The sequence below is a fragment of the Aphidius gifuensis genome, linkage group LG3 (assembly GCF_014905175.1).
Source record: "Aphidius gifuensis isolate YNYX2018 linkage group LG3, ASM1490517v1, whole genome shotgun sequence".
Taxonomy (NCBI): Eukaryota; Metazoa; Arthropoda; class Insecta; order Hymenoptera; family Braconidae; genus Aphidius; species Aphidius gifuensis.
Window position 1 is genome coordinate 19,032,199 of NC_057790.1, and position 19,679 is coordinate 19,051,877.

At 25.3% G+C, this 19,679-nt stretch overlaps 1 protein-coding gene across 2 annotated transcripts; it reads left to right on the top strand.

Annotated features, from left to right (window-relative positions):
• The first annotated feature begins 9,597 nt into the window (after window positions 1–9,597).
• LOC122852470 (peroxidase) lies at window positions 9,598–18,891 on the top strand. Of its 2 annotated transcripts, none has more exons than XM_044152299.1 (15): window positions 9,598–9,661; window positions 10,642–10,827; window positions 12,200–12,279; window positions 12,382–12,667; window positions 13,009–13,205; window positions 13,302–13,554; window positions 14,126–14,271; window positions 14,719–14,960; window positions 15,031–15,163; window positions 15,240–15,367; window positions 15,468–15,670; window positions 15,760–15,929; window positions 16,029–16,137; window positions 16,220–16,313; window positions 17,322–18,891. In XM_044152299.1, the coding sequence occupies exons 1-15, from the start codon at window positions 9,651–9,653 to the stop codon at window positions 18,852–18,854; spliced, it is 3,771 nt and encodes a 1,256-aa protein (XP_044008234.1). In that variant the 5' UTR covers window positions 9,598–9,650; the 3' UTR covers window positions 18,855–18,891. The 2 variants fall into 2 exon arrangements, with proteins under 2 accessions (XP_044008234.1, XP_044008235.1); XM_044152300.1 differs by lacking the exon at window positions 17,322–18,891 and adding an exon at window positions 16,469–17,152.
• The last annotated feature ends 788 nt before the right edge of the window (window positions 18,892–19,679 follow it).

Here is a 19,679-nt window from a genome sequence, read left to right on the forward strand (position 1 = left end):
GGCGTGATGTGGCGTGATGTGGCGCGACGTGGCGTGACGTGGCGTGATGTGGCGCGACGTGGCGTGACGTGGCGTGATGTGGCGTGACGTGGCGTGACGTGGCGTGATGTGGCCTGTTTTAGTGACGTGACGTATAATATTTGCACTAGTATTTGATCGAAATTCGAATTTAAAATATTTTTTTTTTTTTAAATTATATTGTATATTTATTTTAATTTGTTGTGAGTAAAATTTCTATATAGAAAAATAATAATAATATTGTGCGTCGGTGCAATGACGTGGCCTGACGTGGCGCGACGTGGCGTGACGTGGCGCGACGTGGCGTGATGTGGCGTGATGTGGCGCGACGTGGCGTGATGTGGCGCGATGTGGCGTGACGTGGCGCAATGTGGCGTGACGTGGCGTGACGTGGCGTGATGTGGCCTGACGTGGCGTGATGTGGCCTGATGTGGCGTGATGTGGCCTGACGTGGCGTGATGTGGCCTGATGTGGCGTGATGTGGCGTGATGTGGCCTGACGTGGCGTGATGTGGCGTGACGTGGCGTGATGTGGCGTGACGTGGCGTGACGTGGCGTGACGTGGCGTGACGTGGCGTGATGTGGCCTGACGTGGCGTGATGTGGCCTGATGTGGCGTGATGTGGCCTGACGTGGCCTGACGTGGCGCGATGTGGCGTGATGTGGCGTGATGTGGCCTGACGTGGCGCGACGTGGCGTGATGTGGCCTGACGTGGCGTGATGTGGCGCGATGTGGCGTGATGTGGCCTGACGTGGCGCGACGTGGCGTGATGTGGCGCGACGTGGCGTGATGTGGCGTGATGTGGCGTGACGTGGCGCGATGTGGCGTGACGTGGCGTGATGTGGCGTGATGTGGCGTGACGTGGCGTGACGTGGCGCGATGTGGCGTGACGTGGCGTGACGTGGCGTGATGTGGCGTGATGTGGCGTGACGTGGCGTGATGTGGCGTGATGTGGCGTGACGTGGCGCGACGTGGCGTGATGTGGCGTGACGTGGCGCGATGTGGCGTGATGTGGCGTGATGTGGCGCGACGTGGCGTGATGTGGCGTGATGTGGCGTGATGTGGCGTGATGTGGCGTGATGTGGCCTGACGTGGCGTGATGTGGCGCGATGTGGCGTGATGTGGCGTGACGTGGCGTGATGTGGCGCGACGTGGCGTGATGTGGCCTGATGTGGCGTGATGTGGCCTGACGTGGCGTGATGTGGCGCGACGTGGCGTGATGTGGCGCGATGTGGCGTGACGTGGCCTGATGTGGTGCGACGTGGCGTGACGTGGCCTGATGTGGTGCGACGTGGCGTGACGTGGCGTGATGTGGCCTGATGTGGCGTGATGTGGCCTGACGTGGCGTGATGTGGCGTGACGTGACTACGACTAGTTTTAGTGACGTGACGTATAATATTTGCACTAGTATTTGATCGAAATTCAAATTTAAAATATTTTTTTTTTTTTTAAATTATATTGTATATTTATTTTAATTTGTTGTGAGTAAAATTTCTATATAGAAAAATAATAATAATATTGTGCGAGGGTGCAATGTCGATCGGCTTCGTTACGCTTGTGAATTGAATTTTATTTATATATTTTTTTCCTTTCGAGTTGAGCTCATCGTATCCAATATGCATCTCTTGATTTTTTGATGGCATGAGGTCTGAGGTTAGAGTTAAAAAATCCATCACCATCACCATCACCATCACCACTATCATCATCACCATCATCACCATCATCATCATCATCATCATCATCATCACCATCATCATCACCATCACCATCACCATCACCATCACCATCACCATCACCATCACCATCACCATCACCATCATCATCATCATCACCATCACCATCACCATCATCATCGTCATCATTACCATCATGGAGTCAATTTGATAGTTAATTGTTTAGTTTAATCGTGGCTTGATTAAAACAGAATTAATATTGATTTTTAATTTGATTAGAAAGTTTTAGCTTTCGGGATGTTCAAGTAGTTTGATTTTGTCAAGAATAGAAAAGCTAATCCGCTGATTTTTTTTTTACAATATTGATAAATTAAATTTTTCTACATGAAAATTAATTTTCATATTCATTTTCCTATGTTAATTGTATTGATGATTTCCATTCAATTCAATCAAAAAATAAAATAATAGTTATTTGTGCTACAAGGGTGGAAAGTAGGCGTGTCACTCATCACGCGAGATTCAAACGCCTGCTTGACACTCGCGTAGCACATAACTTATTTTGTAGATAACGATAATTTAGATGTACCCTTGCCAGCCTAAAAAATAATTAAAATTGACGAAATGACAAGTAGTTTTTTTTTATGATTGAAATGATACATTGACATATTTAATATTCAATATTATTCTATATAATTTAAATATTTTTTTTTAACTTAATGCAAAAGTATATAATGTATACAACATAAGAATTAAATAAAAGGATTTTCTTTTTCTTTAAATTTGAATGAATAAACAGAAAGGGGGTTAAATTATTGTTATTGTGTTTTTTCGTTGTTGAAAAACTATTTAACAAAGTAGGTCAATAAACGTGTAATGAAAATGTTATATATTATATGTTGCATAAAGAAATACCCTACGTAATTTCATGATTTTACCATTTGAGATATATAACACTGAATCACATGATTATCAATCAATTGAGAGCAAACAAGTCACGAGGATCATAGACCTAATTCGTAAAACTCAATCCACCAAACGAGTAAAAAGTTACTAAGAAACAATCATTCTGTCTTGTGATAAATATTGCGTTGAAAGATAAAAATAAGATAGTAAAACTTGCATTTATAAAATTCCCCGGTTTGTTTTTCTCAAAATATCAATAAATTAACAGCTTAAATATATTTTTTAATTACCCATAAATTATTTTAAATTAATTCTTTTGATTATTATTGGATATATAAAATTTTTTTTTTACGATAATTGATATAGTTATGAGTCAAATAAAAGTGTTAAAAATTATATGAATTATATATTATTTAACACTTGATAAAATTTTAACTATTTTAATATTATTTTTCAATTAAATACTCGAATAGTAGTATGTAGTTTTTTTTGACAGTAAATTTAATAAGCATGATAACTATCGATAAGCATTTCTTAATTTTTTTTTTTTTGGTGCGATAGAATTGCAATCACAACACATGTGATTCAGCGAAAGTTGATTTTTGCAAGTATTTTTTTTTTTTTAAATTCAATAATGGTGTGATCATGGTCACTTAACTAATTAATGATTAGATCACAAATAACTTGATTGATCTTCAATTAAACAAAGTAATTACCTTCGTTTTTAACTCATTAAATTTTTTTTTTAATTTTGAAATATATTTATTGTTAAAAATTCCTTGTGTCAATCAATGATTTGATCAATGTTTTATTATCTAAAAATTAACATTCAATGATTTTTAAATAATAAAAAAAATCAATTGTTCCATCCAGTTGAAACTTGACTCTTTTTTTTTTTGGTAACGTTTCCCTTTTTCATTCTGAATTTTTTTTTTTTTATACATATTATTTTTTCTATGTAGTTTTTTTTTTTGAGGACAACAACAACATCTTAAGATTATAATCATATCAATTTATAAAAACTACTACTTGCAGATTGATGTAATAAAAAAAAAAAAAAAAACAAAAATTTATTTTTCTTACTTTTACTGCTTCACTACTACTACTATTATCATTTGATCGTATAAAAATCATATTCATTTAGATAATTGTCACGTAATCCATTTTTGTGAAAGACACCCTGTTATTCTTGTAAGTGACACTAAAAAAACTTGATGGAAAAATAGAAAACACATGACTCTAATTCAATTAGATTTGGACTCATTTTTTATATTTAATTTTTTTTTTTTTTTTAAAAGTTTATTCAATTATTAATTAATTTCAAATATAAACTTGTTTTTTTTTTTTTTTTATATTGATAATTTATTTACACTCAAGTATAAATATTTAATTTATTTTTAATGAAAAACAGTTGTAATACTGTTTGATCTATTTTTTTTTTTTAAAGTTGTCTTATAATTAAATTTTGTTTTTTTTTTTTTAAATAAAATTCATTTGTTATAAATTATTACAAACAGCTGTTAATAAAATAATTTTTTTTTTATTAATTTTAAATTAATTTGAAGGACATTTACGTTCATTTTTTCGGATCAAAATTAAATGAGTATACCAAGGTTGTTAAATTACTTTCGCTAGTATCATTTCTTTTACTGAAGACAATTTTATATTTTTTATAAAACGATTGTCCGGCAACGCCCATTAAAACCACAGCACCATCGATCATTTACATTACGTAAAGTGAAAAAAAAAAAAACAATTTTAAATATACAAAAAAATATATTTGCTTATGTTATATTTGCAGAATAATATTTCACTTTTAAAATTAATTTTGTGTAATAAAGTAGGCTTTATTGATTGACCTTTAAATTAATTTACTTTAAATTGTCCATAATATTTTTACACAGAATTATAAAAAAAAAAAAAACAGTTTCTTTCAATTTTTAAAATATTAATATAATTACTCGAGGCAATTTTAACAAGCAAATAAAATATAATATATATCAATAAGTGTATATATCGACTATCGAGTATGTCATTCCGTAACTCTCAATTATTTTAACGTCTATCTATTGAACGTTGTGTATTTTATTTTTTATTTTTTCACATGATGAAATGTCACCTGCAGGCCACATTACCTAATAATTAATAATTTTAAAAATTGTCTTTTTATTTATTTTTTCTTGTTTTTTCTTATGTTATTTAAAATTGAGCTAATTTACGATTAAGAGAGTTATAATTGCAACGTATTTGAGACTATCTTTATTAAAATGTTTCAACTATTATATTAAATTAAATGACATATGTGGTCATTAATCAATTCAATTATATATTAATATAAAATTCTAGCTAATTAGGCTATTATTTTTTATTTATTTATACTTTTTCGTTGTAATATTTTTTTCTCATTTAAACAAAATTTAATGATTTTATATAGTAGTTTATAAATTTTTTTTTTTTTTATTTTTAAAATTCTTGGTAAGGGTTGTATTGGTAAATGGAAAATAAATTATTGAATTTTATATGTAAGTGGTCATTATTCACATGACCTCTTCATATAAGATCAGATGATTTTTCAGGTGAAAGTATTAGATTCTCACTTACTGAGTGATATAGAATATATAATAAAAATAATATATAAAATAAAAATACGATAAGTAGTAAAAATAAATTAAAAAAATAAAAAAAAAAAAATAACGATAATTTTAGAAAGTGAAGCAAATCATTGAACGTCTTCGCAAAAATAAAATTAAAAAATTACTATTGATTCGAGCGTGTCTGTAAATTAATTTCTATTATATAGAAAAAAATTTAATCAACTTGATAAAATTTGAGCTTATTAAATAAAGATTAATTATATAGTCTTGTTGAAAAAAAAAATTACATTTAATTTTATTTGATATTTGTTGGATGCCTTTAAAATTTTTCAAGCAACTTACTTGAAATAAACTTCACGTATTGCTTTGAATCAAAAACACCCACAATTATAATTATTAAAACCCTTAAATTAATTTGCAAAAAAAACTACAGAGTTTTGACGAAAAGAAATGAAAGAAAACGTACAATTTTATATTTGTTTTTTTTTTTTTTTTAAATATTAATAATACAAAATTGTAGCCTTAGAAAATGGGTCACTATAATTGTGTTACCTAGAGGTTTAAAAAAAAAAAATGTATTGATAAAGTTTACAGAGGAACTCGATCTTGTTGTTGTCCTTCACAAGAAAAAGTATTGCAAATTAAATTTTATTTAAGAAAAATATTGATTTGAAGTTATAGAAAAAAAGTGGAAGTATATCAAATATATTTGTAATTTTAATTTAGAAAAAAGTTATTATATTAGTATAAATATATTACTAATGTAATAGGCATTATTTAAATTTATTCATATTTATAATTAAATAATTTATTACAACAGAAATTTAAAAATATAAATTACCAAATATTATGTATTAACTAATTTTTTTTATTACAAATAATCTATTAGTAATATTTTTTTTTTTATTTCGATTCTTTCATCTCAATATTTTTTTTTTCGATGTTATCTTATCTGAAGTTTTTAGAATGTTCTTCTTACAATTGATATCAAAAATTTTAATTAACATTATTGTTGAATAATTTATTATACAACATAAAATTGCCCGTATTTAAATAAAAAAAAAAAAAAAAAATGAAAAAATTGAATCAAGCATGAGATGAAAAACAATATGATTGCAACAGTCGTTTTGTTACTATACGGTTCTTTGAACAGTGACTGATGATGTGATGCTACTTTACTTTTACTTTAAACAAAAAAAAAAAAATTATCTTCACGTGACTTCGAATTTATTATAATAACAGTGTGTTGACTAATAAAAGTGCTTCATTTTTTTTTATTTAAATTTGAAAAAAAATATATATATATCACATATTTTCATCATCAGCCAAGATTTTAATATGATTTTGTCTTATTTTCAACCTCCTGAATTATATCTATCTCTTCATGCAATCATCTCGAGTCTAGCTTTTATTTTTTTAAATATAAAACAACTGTATATATTCATTATTCCAAGTATGGTTTTGTCTCTTGGGATGTTTTAATCTGGTTCACATATATACACGTTTATATACTTTCCATGTTGATATCCCGGAAAATAACTCGAGGCTAAATTCTTTTGTACATTATCATCATCATCAACAACAACTCAGTATGAACTTTTTTTTTTGATGACTCACTAAAAGTGATTTATTTTTCATGATTATTTAACTTGTAAAATTATTTAAAAAAAACAAAAAAAAATTATATATACCTATAAAATAAACAAAAAACTAACATCAATAATTTTGACAGAATATATTGTTTAAATAATAATTTAATTTATTCTATATTTTTTTTTCATTATGTTATTCATAAGAAATAAATTTTATTCTCGTCAAATCAATTAAAAAAATAGTGGCAACATGAATGAGCAAAGAGGTATTTCATTTAATTCTTAGTTCACCTCTTGAGTTACCTGCTCTCCTAATATTTTAAAAATAAATTTTATTTCTTAAAAAGCAATTAGAAAAAAAATAGTGGGCAGATTAATTTTTTCACAAGATGTCAGAATGAGCAAGGAGGTATTTTATTGAATTCCTAGTTCACCTCTTAAGTTAACTGCTCTCCTAATATTTAAAAAATAAATTATATTTCTTAAAAATCAATTAGAAAAAAAATAGTGGGCAGATGAATTTTTTCACAAGATGTCAGAATGAGCAAAGAGGTATTTTATTTAATTCCTAGTTCACCTCTTGAGTTACCTGCTCTCCTAATATTTTCAAAATAAATTTTATTTCTTAAAAATCAATTAGAAAAAAAATAGTGGGCAGATTAATTTTTTCACAAGATGTCAGAATGAGCAAAGAGGTATTTTATATGATTCTTAGTTCACCTCTTGAGTTACCTGCTCTCCTAATATTTTAAAAATAAATTTTATTTCTTAAAAATCAATTAGAAAAAAAATAGTGGGCAGATCAATTTTTTCACAAGATCATAGAAAAAAGAAAGAGGTATTTTATTTGATTCTTAGTTCACCTCTTAAGTTACCTGCTCTCCTAATATTTTAAAAATAAATTTTATTTCTTAAAAATCAATTAGAAAAAAAATAGTGGGCAGATGAATTTTTTCACAAGATGTCAGAATGAGCAAAGAGGTATTTTATTTAATTCCTAGTTCACCTCTTAAGTTACCTGCTCTCCTAATATTTTAAAAATAAATTTTATTTCTTAAAAATCAATTAGAAAAAAAATAGTGGGCAGATCGAGGGGCAGATTAATTTTTTCACAAGATCATAGAATGAGCAAAGAGGTATTTTATTTAATTACTATTTCACCTCCTCCTTCACCTGCTCTCCTAATATTTTAAGAATAAATTTTATTTCTCAAAAATCAATTAGAAAAAAAATAGTGGGCAGATTAATTTTTTCACAGGATAATGGAATGAGCAAAGAGGTATTTTATTCAATTCTTAGTTCACCTCTTAAGTTACCTGCTCTCCTGATATTTTGAAAATAAATTTCATTTTTAAAAAATCAATTAGAAAAAAAATAGTGGGCTGATTAATTTTATATCACAAGATCATAGAATGAGCAAAGAGGTATTTTATTTAACTCCCAGTTCACCAGCTGAGGTGCCAGCTGCTGCAAATCAAAGACCACCCTCTACACATAACTCCATTCATCTTCAAAAATAAATAGCATACGTTAATAAATGACTAGTTAAAAAAAAAAAAATTTATTCTCGTCAAATCAATTAGAAAAAAAATAGTGGCGATGTTAATTTTTCACAGGATCATAGAATGAGCAAATGGGTATTTTTTTTCATTTCTAATTCACCTCTTCTCTTGCCTGTTCTCCTGATATTTAAAAAATAAATTCCATTCTCCCGAAATCAATTACATAAGTTGTAAATTTAAATTTGAATGTAGATCGAAAGTACGACCTCGATTTGAGGGATATTTATACCAAGGGAAAGAAAGGATGACTGAGTATCATTCAAATATATTTTTTTATTTATTTTTACATAAGTAAATATATATATATATTTATGTGTAAAATATAATTCTTGATTCTTTTTTGTATATACTCAGGTAATCATTGATCACGAGTCAAGCATAAAGTAACGCTGATGTAATGATATACATTTGCAAAAAAAAATTATACATATATGTAGTTGATAGAGAATCATTTTCCTTTCAACAAATATCAAGTTTTTCTTTATTTTTTTTTTTTTTTATATAAAAAAATTTAAATAATAAATGTTTTTATTATAAAATTATATAATTTAATTTATCACTGATGATTTTCATAAATTAACACATTTAAATTAATTAATAATAAAGGGGATTTAATTGCTTAAAATATTGTCTAATTTTATGACTTATTGTCAGACAAAAATATAAAAAATTTAAAAGTATTTTTGTTAATTAAATTTATTTATGTAATTATAATTAATTTTACATTTATATATTTAATTTTTTTTTGATCTAAGAAAGTTTATAAATTGAAATATATAATTTTTTTTAAATTAATGAGGGTCAAATTTTATTAGTGACTGGATTTTAGCGAAAGTTATATCTGAATCAAAAATATATATACATTCAAGAGAAGGTAAAATTATAACAAGAGGTCCATTCACATAATTTCTCCCTTCCTAAATGGTAGATTGTTGATTTTAGGGAGCTTTCGTATGTCCCACCCTGAAAAAATTTTTTAAACATTCACATGTTTACACTGTCTTGATAAAGTAGCTTCATACAAACTATCGCTAGAAATAATATTGCCACAAGTCGAGGATCAACCATCAAACTCAGTGGTGGTACACAATCATCTTGTTTCTTTTTAATGTTTTTTTTTTTTTTTTTTATTCAACAAGTTTTATTTATTCTTTTGAATTTTTTATATAAAAAAAAAACATTTATTTGTATTCATTGTGTTCAATTTATAAAATTGTGATGTGTTAATTTTAATATATATTAATTAATTTTTAAAGTGAAAATACAAACAAATTAATTAGCTAAAGATATTTTAAGCGAAAAAAAAAATATGATTGACGGGTAAGATTTTTTTTTTTTTAATATTTTATAATTTATATATTTATAAAAAGCGAAAGGATTTATTTATTTATTTATTTTTTAAATTTATGATATATATTGATTTTTAAAATTCAGTTTGACAATTTAATATTATCTTTAGGCGATGATCTATAGATCATAATATTTCGTTAGTGTATATAGTGTGTATACGTCACCATTATTATTTTGCGATATTTATTTGCTAAAATAATTGTCGATTTATATATTTTAGTCTTTTTATTTAATGAAAATAATATATTAAATATTATGCAAGCTATTATTTATATTTTCAAAAGATCAATAGAGGGTTAACAAATAATAATTTTAAATACATTATAAAAATAGAATATAGAAAAATAAGTTACAAAAAAATATATATAAGTAAAAGTTATTACAATTTTTTTCTTTACAAGGTCAACTAATACATTAATAAATGAAAAAAAAAAAAATATTTAGTTAATTTTTAACTTGCCCTAAGATCATTAATAATGATTATTTTATGAAAAAAAAAAAAAAAAAATTGTGAAATAATTGTTTTGTTATTATTGAAATATTTCTAAAATTTTATGAGGTAATAATTGCCTCTGGACATTGTCATTTATTTAACATTGAATGACACTTCAAGATCATGGCTTTCATATAAATTTCATAAATATTTTTTTTGTATATCTACAACAGCTGATCTCAGTGGGTTAAAATTTTTTTTCTTTTGTATTTCTCATGTATCATGCTTGTTGGTTTTTTTTATAACTAAAATATAAAATAAAAAAAATGACTTTATAGATTATCTTAATTGAACATCAGTTGGTTGGTTTGATTATGATCATTGTATAACAAAACGGAAAAAAAAATTTAAATTGAATTATTCAAAAACATTTTTGTTTGTTTTGTTTTATTATAACAAAGTTTCTATAGACTTGAAAAAAATAATTAATATTCTTCTTTTTGTTTTTTGATTTTAGAACTGTCATTGTACGAACACAGTTTGCAGGACTGCTGTTTTTATTTGTATTTTGTGGAATAAATGGAGTTCAATATCAACAATATAATGAATTGTCATCAAATCAAGATGACTGTGCATTGTTACTACAAGGAGCCAGAAGAACAAGTGCCTATGATTATACATACAATCTTCTACGAGGAAGTCCGTAAGTTTAAATAATAATAATTATATAAAAAAAATTTTTAAACGATAATTTAAACTTGGTTTTTATAATTGAACAACAATGAAAGTTATAATTTTCATTTATTTTTTATTTAATGGTCTATTGGATATGAGGTAAAAAAAAAAAAATAGTATTTATATTGTTCATTAAATTATAACTTAGTGATCAATTTATTATATTTATTTCCTTGATTATTTATATTGATTATACAATAATAAAAAAGACAATCGATATTAAATGGTTTTTTGCAAATAGTTTTTTAGAAAAAAATAGGAAGATAGGAAGATTTTTTTTTTTTTTTAAATGAACATTGTGAGTGAGATTAAAAAAGATCTAATACAAATTTCTCTTGATAAGAAATCGGGTGATCATTTTTTTTTTTACTTTGTATCAAGTTTCTTATAACAGACACAGTAGTGAAAGTGTCTGGTAACACTAAACTGAATTTAACTTACTCGAGACACTTATTTATTATTATTACGATGATTTTAATTTTTTTTTTTTGTGGTTTTTTACTTGTCATAAAATTTAAATTTGAATAATATTATAATTATTATTTAAAATATATATATAATTATTTAAATTATCATTTTTAATGTATAATTATAATTATAATTTTTTTTTTTATGTTCACATTGATAAATTAGTGTTTATGTAAAATACCAATTTAAGATAAATCATTGTGTTAACATTTAAAAAATTATAGCTTCAACAAATTAAGAAAATTCATTTAGAAAAACAACATTTATTAAAGACTGTAAATATATTATAATAATAGCAAATAGAAAAAAAATTATTTTTCATTTAAAAAAATATATATTTACATAATTACTAATTTTTTATAAAATAATAGGAAAAAAATTTCCCACAGTTTTTTAAATTTTTCAATAATATTTTATTTAGATTTATCAATTTTTTAGATAAATTTTTTATTTAATTGTTACGCACTGTTCCCCTTTCTCTTGTTCCATCAAACAATGAGTCAGCCACAATAAAGGTGAAAAATAAGTGGAATAAAAGAAAAAAAAAAAAATTCAAATGAAAGTATCAAAGTAATAATAATAATAATAATTTAAAAATCATTATGTGAAAAAGAAAATTTATATAAAATAATATATAATATTTTAGCGTTACAAATTTATATATATTTAAATATTAAAATTGTTCATTTATTATAATTAAATAATTGATAGTATTTTAATTTTTACTGATAAATTAAAGATTCAAATCTTAAAAATACAAAATATGTCTAGAGCAATGAAGAAATACTATTTTTTTTAAAAGTAATAAACAAACAATATTATTTATAAGTCAATTTACCTCAACTATATTTTTTATTATTATTTTGTTTTAGTATACCACAAACAAGTTCTCATGATTGCATTACTTATGATGCTATCAATCGAGCCTATCTTGAAGCAAGAGAACGCATCAGTAAGTTTAATAAATTTATTTAAATTATTTAATAATAATAAAAATTATATATATTAATTTAAATTATAATTGATAAATTTTTTTTTTTTTCTTCATTAATAGATATTGCTCAGCCTGAATCACAATTTTGGAAACCAGAAGAATTAGCAACTGTTGGTGAATTGTTACTTGATATATCAACAACATTATCAAGATGGTATGGTTTATCAAGAGATGAAATTCACAGAGGTTTACCACTAATTGATACATCAAAAACACTTATTAATGAAGTTTGTCCAGCATTTTTAAATAATGTAGAATGTCGTCCAGGTAAATATAGACGTTTTGATGGATTATGTACTAATTTAGAAAATCCAACATGGGGTTCAGCATTATCACCATTTACAAGGTAAATAAATTATTAATTTACATTAATAGCATGTTATAGTTCAAGAAAATATTTTTTTAAAAGTTTAAATTTTCATTTTATGAATCTTTCAATCGACCTTACTTTCCCCAACGACCCAGATAAAATTACGCATACAGACGCACAAAATTTATTTGCAATTTTGGACAATCCATGGTCACCTTTCATTTCATAATATCTGTCAATACTTGAAATTTTTTTGTTTTATTTCTTTTTTCTTCTGACTTTCTTTTTATAGAAATAAAAAAAAAAAAAAAAAATAGTTGACACGTGTTAGTTGCTGATGTTATAATTAATGATTTTTTTTTTTTTCTTTTGTAAAGATTATTGCCCCCAGCATTTGCTGATGGAATAAATTCTCCAAGAATTTCAGTAACTGGTGATGACTTACCTTTGTCACGTGTTGTATCAAGAACAATACATCCTGATGATGGTTTACATGATCATGCTGGAACAGTTATGGTTATTGCATGGGGACAATTTATGGATCATGACTATACTTTAACAGCTACACCACTTGGTAAAAATATTTATATAATATTAGATAATGAATTTTTTTTCTAATTAAAAAAAATAAATAAACGTTTATAAAATAAATTTTAATTTTTACTTTTAGATCCATTGAATAGAAATGATCCTGAAGAATGTTGTGGTAGATCAGTAGAAAAAAAAAATCCATACTGCAATGAAATAAGAATTCCTGATGATGATTATTTTTATAGATTATTTAATGTTAAATGTATGAATTTTGTACGTGCATTTCCAGGAGTTAGACCAAATTGTCGTCTTGGTTCACGTGTACCATTTAATTTGCTAACTGGTGTTTTAGATGGTAATACTGTTTATGGTGTTAGTGAAGAATTTGCAAAGTAAGTCAATATATTAAAATTTATTATTATTAAATATTATTTATAGGTAAATTTAAACAAACATAATACGTAAATATAAACATGTACTAAATACGTGAGAAAATTTCATCATTATTTTTTTTTATATTAAGACGGTACTTTTATAATGATGATGCTTGTATATTTTCATTTATTTTTATTTATGTTACTTATTTTATTTTTTATTTCATTGATATATTATGTTACATCAGTAATACTATAAGTCAAAACCTCTCAGTTTTACATTGAATAATTTTCTATCTTGTATTGAAACTTCAATACTTTCTACATCGTAAATTAATCACACATTACTCAACAAATATACGGAGAATCATGAACTATATATTAACAAATTTCAACAAGTTATAATATTTATTATAGACAATAAATTGTCAATTATAAAATATTTAATTAACAAGTATATAATATTTTATAATTTACAAATTAAAATTTTACAATTTTTAGTTAAAAAATTATTTTACATTTTATTTTTAACAATGTTTTTTATATTTTAAAATAATAATTTATAATTTGTTTTTTTTTTATTTTTCAGTAAACTTAGATCGGGTTATGCTGGTTTACTACGAATGAATCCAGTATTTTCAGAGTATGGTCTTAAAGATTTGTTACCCCTAAAACTTGACATTCCAGATGAAGGATGTACACGACCAAATAAATCAATGTATTGCTTTGAAGCAGGTAATTTTTATTTTTTTAATTTATTATTATTACAAGCTTAAACATAAAATTCTTATATATAATTTGTCAAAGCATAATTAAACATAAAATTCTGATCACTTGGAATGACACTTTCTAAACATCTTCGCTACGAAGACACGTGATAAATTATTGAGTTTCGCTACGTTCTTGAGTTGTCGAGCTATATCCTCATAAGTATTTTTTTTATCTGAAAAAAAAAAAAAAAAATTAAATCGACACTTGTAGATGTATATGAATCAAATAAATCTAATACCAGGGCGTTAACTAGAATTTTATTACGTCAACAACATTTTACTGAAAAATAGGATACTTGATTCACTGTTTTTTTTTTATCTTTAAATTTCTATGAAGAGAAAAAAAAAGCAACTAGGTATTTTAATTAAATTCAGTAATTAATACAATTTTTTTTTTTATCAATTAAATTAGGTGAAATACGAGTTAATGAACAGCTTGTATTAACTTGCATGCATACACTAATGGCAAGAGAACATAATAGAGCAGCAAAAGCTTTGGCACAAGTTAATCCACATTGGAATGATGAGACACTTTTTCAAGAGGCACGACGTATTGTCATTGCTGAAATTCAACATGTTACTTATAATGAATTTTTACCAATTTTACTTGGTAAAAGTGTTATGGAAAAATTTGGATTAATACTAGAAAAAAATGTAAGTTATTAATATTTTTATAAATATTTTCGAAATTTATAAATATTTTTTTTTTTTTTGTCAATTACAGAGCTACTGGGATGGTTATGATAAAACTGTTAATCCAGGTGTATTAGATGCATTTTCAGCTGCTGCATTTAGATTTGGACATTCACTACTTCCTACAGCTGTTGAAAGATGGAGTAAAGCTCATAAATTTATTGGTAAATATTATTAAAATTATAAAAAGTTAAATTATTAATTTAATTAAATTATAATATTTTTTTTTTTTATTATTAGCATCAAAAAGATTATCTGATCTTATAAGACGTCCATGGGATCTTTATCGTGCTGGTGTATTTGATGAATATTTTATGGGTCTTATGAATCAAGTTGCACAAGCTATGGATGATTCAATAACTCAAGAAGTAAGTTAAAATATAATTTTTTTTTTTAAATATTTATTTTTTGTTTAAATATAATTAATTGTAAATTACATATAAATTGTAAAAAATCATTATTCAATAGGTTACAAATCATTTATTTAAAAAAGTTGGTGCTAGATTTGGTATGGATCTTGTTTCTTTAAACATGCAAAGAGGAAGAGAATTTGGTGTACCAGGTTATATGGAATTTAGAAGATACTGTGGTCTTCCAGAGGCACATACATTTGAAGAACTTTTTGGTACAATGCCAAATGAAACTATCAATCGTTATCGTTCAATTTTCCAGTAATAATTAATTTTATTAAACAATATTTCATAATTTTTTAATAGTAAATTTTAATAATTTTAAATGATTTTTATTATGTATTATTTAGAACTCCTGAAGATGTTGATTTGTGGTCTGGTGGTGTATCAGAAAGACCTCTTCCAGATAGTATGTTAGGACCAACATTTGCTTGTGTAATTGCTACACAATTTAGTGTATCTCGTCGTGGTGATAGATTTTGGTATGAACTTCCAAATCAACCATCATCATTTACAATTGGTAAATATTAATTATTATTATTATCAATAACTATAATTAAAAATATTACTACTTATGTCTATAAAAATTATTAATACTACTTATTATTATTATTAACAGATCAATTGAATGAAATTCGTAAAGCAAGATTAGCCAGACTTATTTGTGACAATACTGATTTAATTGATACACTACAACTTTATCCAATGGTTCTTCCTGATCATGAAATGTAAATTATCATATTATTTATTTTTTTATTATATTTTAATAATTATTTATAATTAATGTGTTTTTTTATTTTTTGTTTTTAGAAATCCAAGAGTACCTTGTAAAAGTGGAATTATTCCAAGTATTGATTTTAGTAAATGGGCTGAGTTTCCAAGTTCTGGTCATGCTTCACAATATGTAAGTTAATTTTATTTAAAAAATTATGGGCTATTTAGTTATGGTATTTAAAAATTTTTTTCACTATCACTGCATTTTTAATTATATATAATTTTATTGAATATAAAAAAAAAAAAAAAAGAAAATATTATTTTATAAAACTTATTGCACTATAGCACGCTGCACAGGAACTTCCATTGGGTAGAATACATTTACCAGGTGGATATTTCAATGGTGCCTTCAATGGATTTTTCGATAGTATTGGCAAAGTATCATCTTACTTTGGATATCCTGATAAATAAATAAACATCAATTATTATTATTTTAAATCAGTTGATAAATCATGACAAATAGATCAAAAAAACAAATTTTTAAAAAGACAAAAGTTTTTTTATTAATTTTTTTTTTTTTGTTTACAATGTAAATTTATCACTCACACGTTAATAATGCATTTAAAAATAAGTTTTTTATTTTTTTTATATATTTTTAATATCTACTGAAATTACAATTTTATAATTTTTATAAATTTTAATTGTTTAAGTATATCGTTAAGAAAACAGCGCTAATCACAATTTTTATCTATAATTAAAATAATCGAATGTATATATGAAAATTTTCAGTAGTTTTTTTTGTTTTTTTCGTTTAAATATGGTTAAATAGAAATGATAAAAAATTCAAGTATTCAATGTCAAAATAGTAGTAGAGAATTTAATTAAAAATATTTGATAAAATATGTTTACTAATTTTTATTATCAACTGGAATAAATTGTTTTCGATTATTGTATTTTATTAAAATAATACACTTTATAATATCATCGAAAATAATTTATTGTAAATAAAATTATAATGTAAAACAATTATAAGGCTCTATGAGTGCCATTTATTAAGTTGAAAAATTGTAATTAGTTTTTTTTATATTCACGTATTTATAGAGTTTTTTTTGTGAGATAATTATTTGCACAATTTTTAGTACAGTAAGAATATTAGAATTGTATTTATTATTTCGATGAGATGATATTTTTTTTTCAGAATAATGAAAGCAATTCATTGAGGAATCAATCAAGTTCTTCTGAATTTTTATTGGAAAAAAAATCATTAAATTTGAATAATAATTCCTCGGTTAATTCACAACCAACTAATCGTCTAACAAAAATTCACAATGATTTATTTTATCCATCAATGGAAAAAAATAAAATATCAATACTAACAGAAATTTTAAAACCATCAAATAAATTTTCATCAATAAATTCACTAAATCGTTTAAAACGATCAACTGAAAATAGAAATGTTCCTCTGAAATTAGATGAATTAAATGATAATATTTATTCACCATCAAGATTGAGTATTGAAGAGGAGATAAAAAATTTAGATGAACAAATAAAAAAATCACAAAAAGGTTTATCAAATGATTATGATGTTCAGATACCAGAAATAAAAGAAATTCAGTTACCAAAAATTATTCAAGATGATAATAATAATACATATAATTATTATGATGAAATAAATCCAATTGAAGCAAGTGAAATTGATGATTTAAATAGTTTTTTACCATCAAAAGCTGAATACTTGGATGAAAAAATAATTCCATATAATGAAAAAAATATAAATAATGATGAAAATAATAATCCAGTTTATGTTAATCTTCAGGATCATCAGATAAATATAGGTATTTTAAAAAAAAAAAATAATAATTATCCATCAATTGATGTGGTAGCTTATAATCCTGATAATATTCCATATGTTGAAGTACCAGATTATAGTGATAATCGTGAGGAAAGTCTTGATGAAGACGATAGACAAGTTACCAAGGATAAGTACCAAAATGTTGATGATCTGGACAATGACGCCGTTGACCCTGATCAATTAATAAAAAAAGTGGGGAAACGTCCGGAAACTCAAACAAAAAGTGAAAGTATAAGAAACAACGAGAATGGCAATTTGATAAATACAAATAAAAAAAATTCCTTGATCAAGTTTATTAATAAACACAATAATGAAAGGAAGTTTCCAAATAAGAATGAAGATGTGAGGTCAGAAGAGGAACGACATGATGAAAATAAGAAAATTCAAAGTACAGTAGACGACAAAGGATATTATAAAAAAAATAATAATGAAGAAATTAATCAAGATAATAATTTTAAAAATATTGATTTTAATATTAATGATTATAAACAACCATTTAATCTTGATAAATTTTTAAGTGAAATATTTAATGCTGATGAATCAAGTAAAAAAAGAGATAAATTTACAAGCCAAAAAGAATCTGATTCAAGTAAAAACAATGACAATAATTATTATTACGATGATGATGATAATGGTGATAGTGAAGAGGTGATTGATCGTGAAGGATATGCTGATGAAAATGAAGATCAATTTGAACCAATTGAATATAATTACAGTGATGAAAAATTATATGAACCAGTGGATGAAAAAAAGAGAGTAAAATTTGATAATCATGATGATTCAACAAGCCGTTATTTCAATGATGAATCTGTTGAAGAAAAATCACAAGAATATTATGATAATATTGATGAAAATTTAAATGAATCATTTGTCAATTAAAATCAATTTTTAAATTATTTAAAAATACAAAATACAAAGTGCAAAAAATATTCTATATTAATTTTTTATAAATGTTAAAATTCAACGTAGTTTTTTTTTTTTTTTTTTTTTGTAGATAAAATCAATTTAAAAGTTGTATTAAAATAGTTGTTTCAAGGTTGATTGTATATATACGTGATTAATATAAAATATTTACCGTAATATATTGACGATAAATATTTTTAAATATCTATACGTGTCACTTTAGTGTTATCATCAATCACAAATGAATGTTAATTTTTTTTTCTTAAACTAAATTTAAAACCCGGAAGATTGAAGGGGCTATTTACTTCAAGGTAAAGTATATTTGTATATTTGTATACAATTTATAAATTTATATTCTTGAAGATTTCACCCTTTGTGAATAGTTGGATGTTTGAAATATTACAAAACTATTTGACGTCTATTCAAAGGTGAGATATAATATTAGCATAAAAAAATTAGAAATAATATATGTATTAAAATAATCATTTAAAAAAATTAAAAAAGATTTTGTTATTTAATATTTTTTCTTTATTTTTACAGGTTTGTTGTAGATAATAATTGATGGAATAACATTGTTAATTGGTTACTTAGAAAAAGAGGAAATTTAGTGCTAATTTAGAGTGCTGGAAATTGGATAAAATTAATAATGGATGATATGGTTTGTTGGCGATAATAAGATGAACATGGAAAAATTTATGTTGAGGGAGAGAATCAATCAGTATATAAGCCAGTCTACCAGACAAAACCCTATCACTTGATACCTTTGTATCTCATCGAATCATTGTCTTCTTCATTCAAAAA

What these genes read in the sequence shown, in the direction of transcription:
- LOC122852470 (XM_044152299.1), top strand. An exon ending in GTTAGTGAAGAATTTGCAAA is followed by an intron (nt 13,555 to 14,125) that starts GTAAGTCAATAT and finishes TTTATTTTTCAG; the next exon opens with TAAACTTAGATCGGGTTATG. An exon ending in CGTTATCGTTCAATTTTCCA is followed by an intron (nt 15,671 to 15,759) that starts GTAATAATTAAT and finishes TGTATTATTTAG; the next exon opens with AACTCCTGAAGATGTTGATT.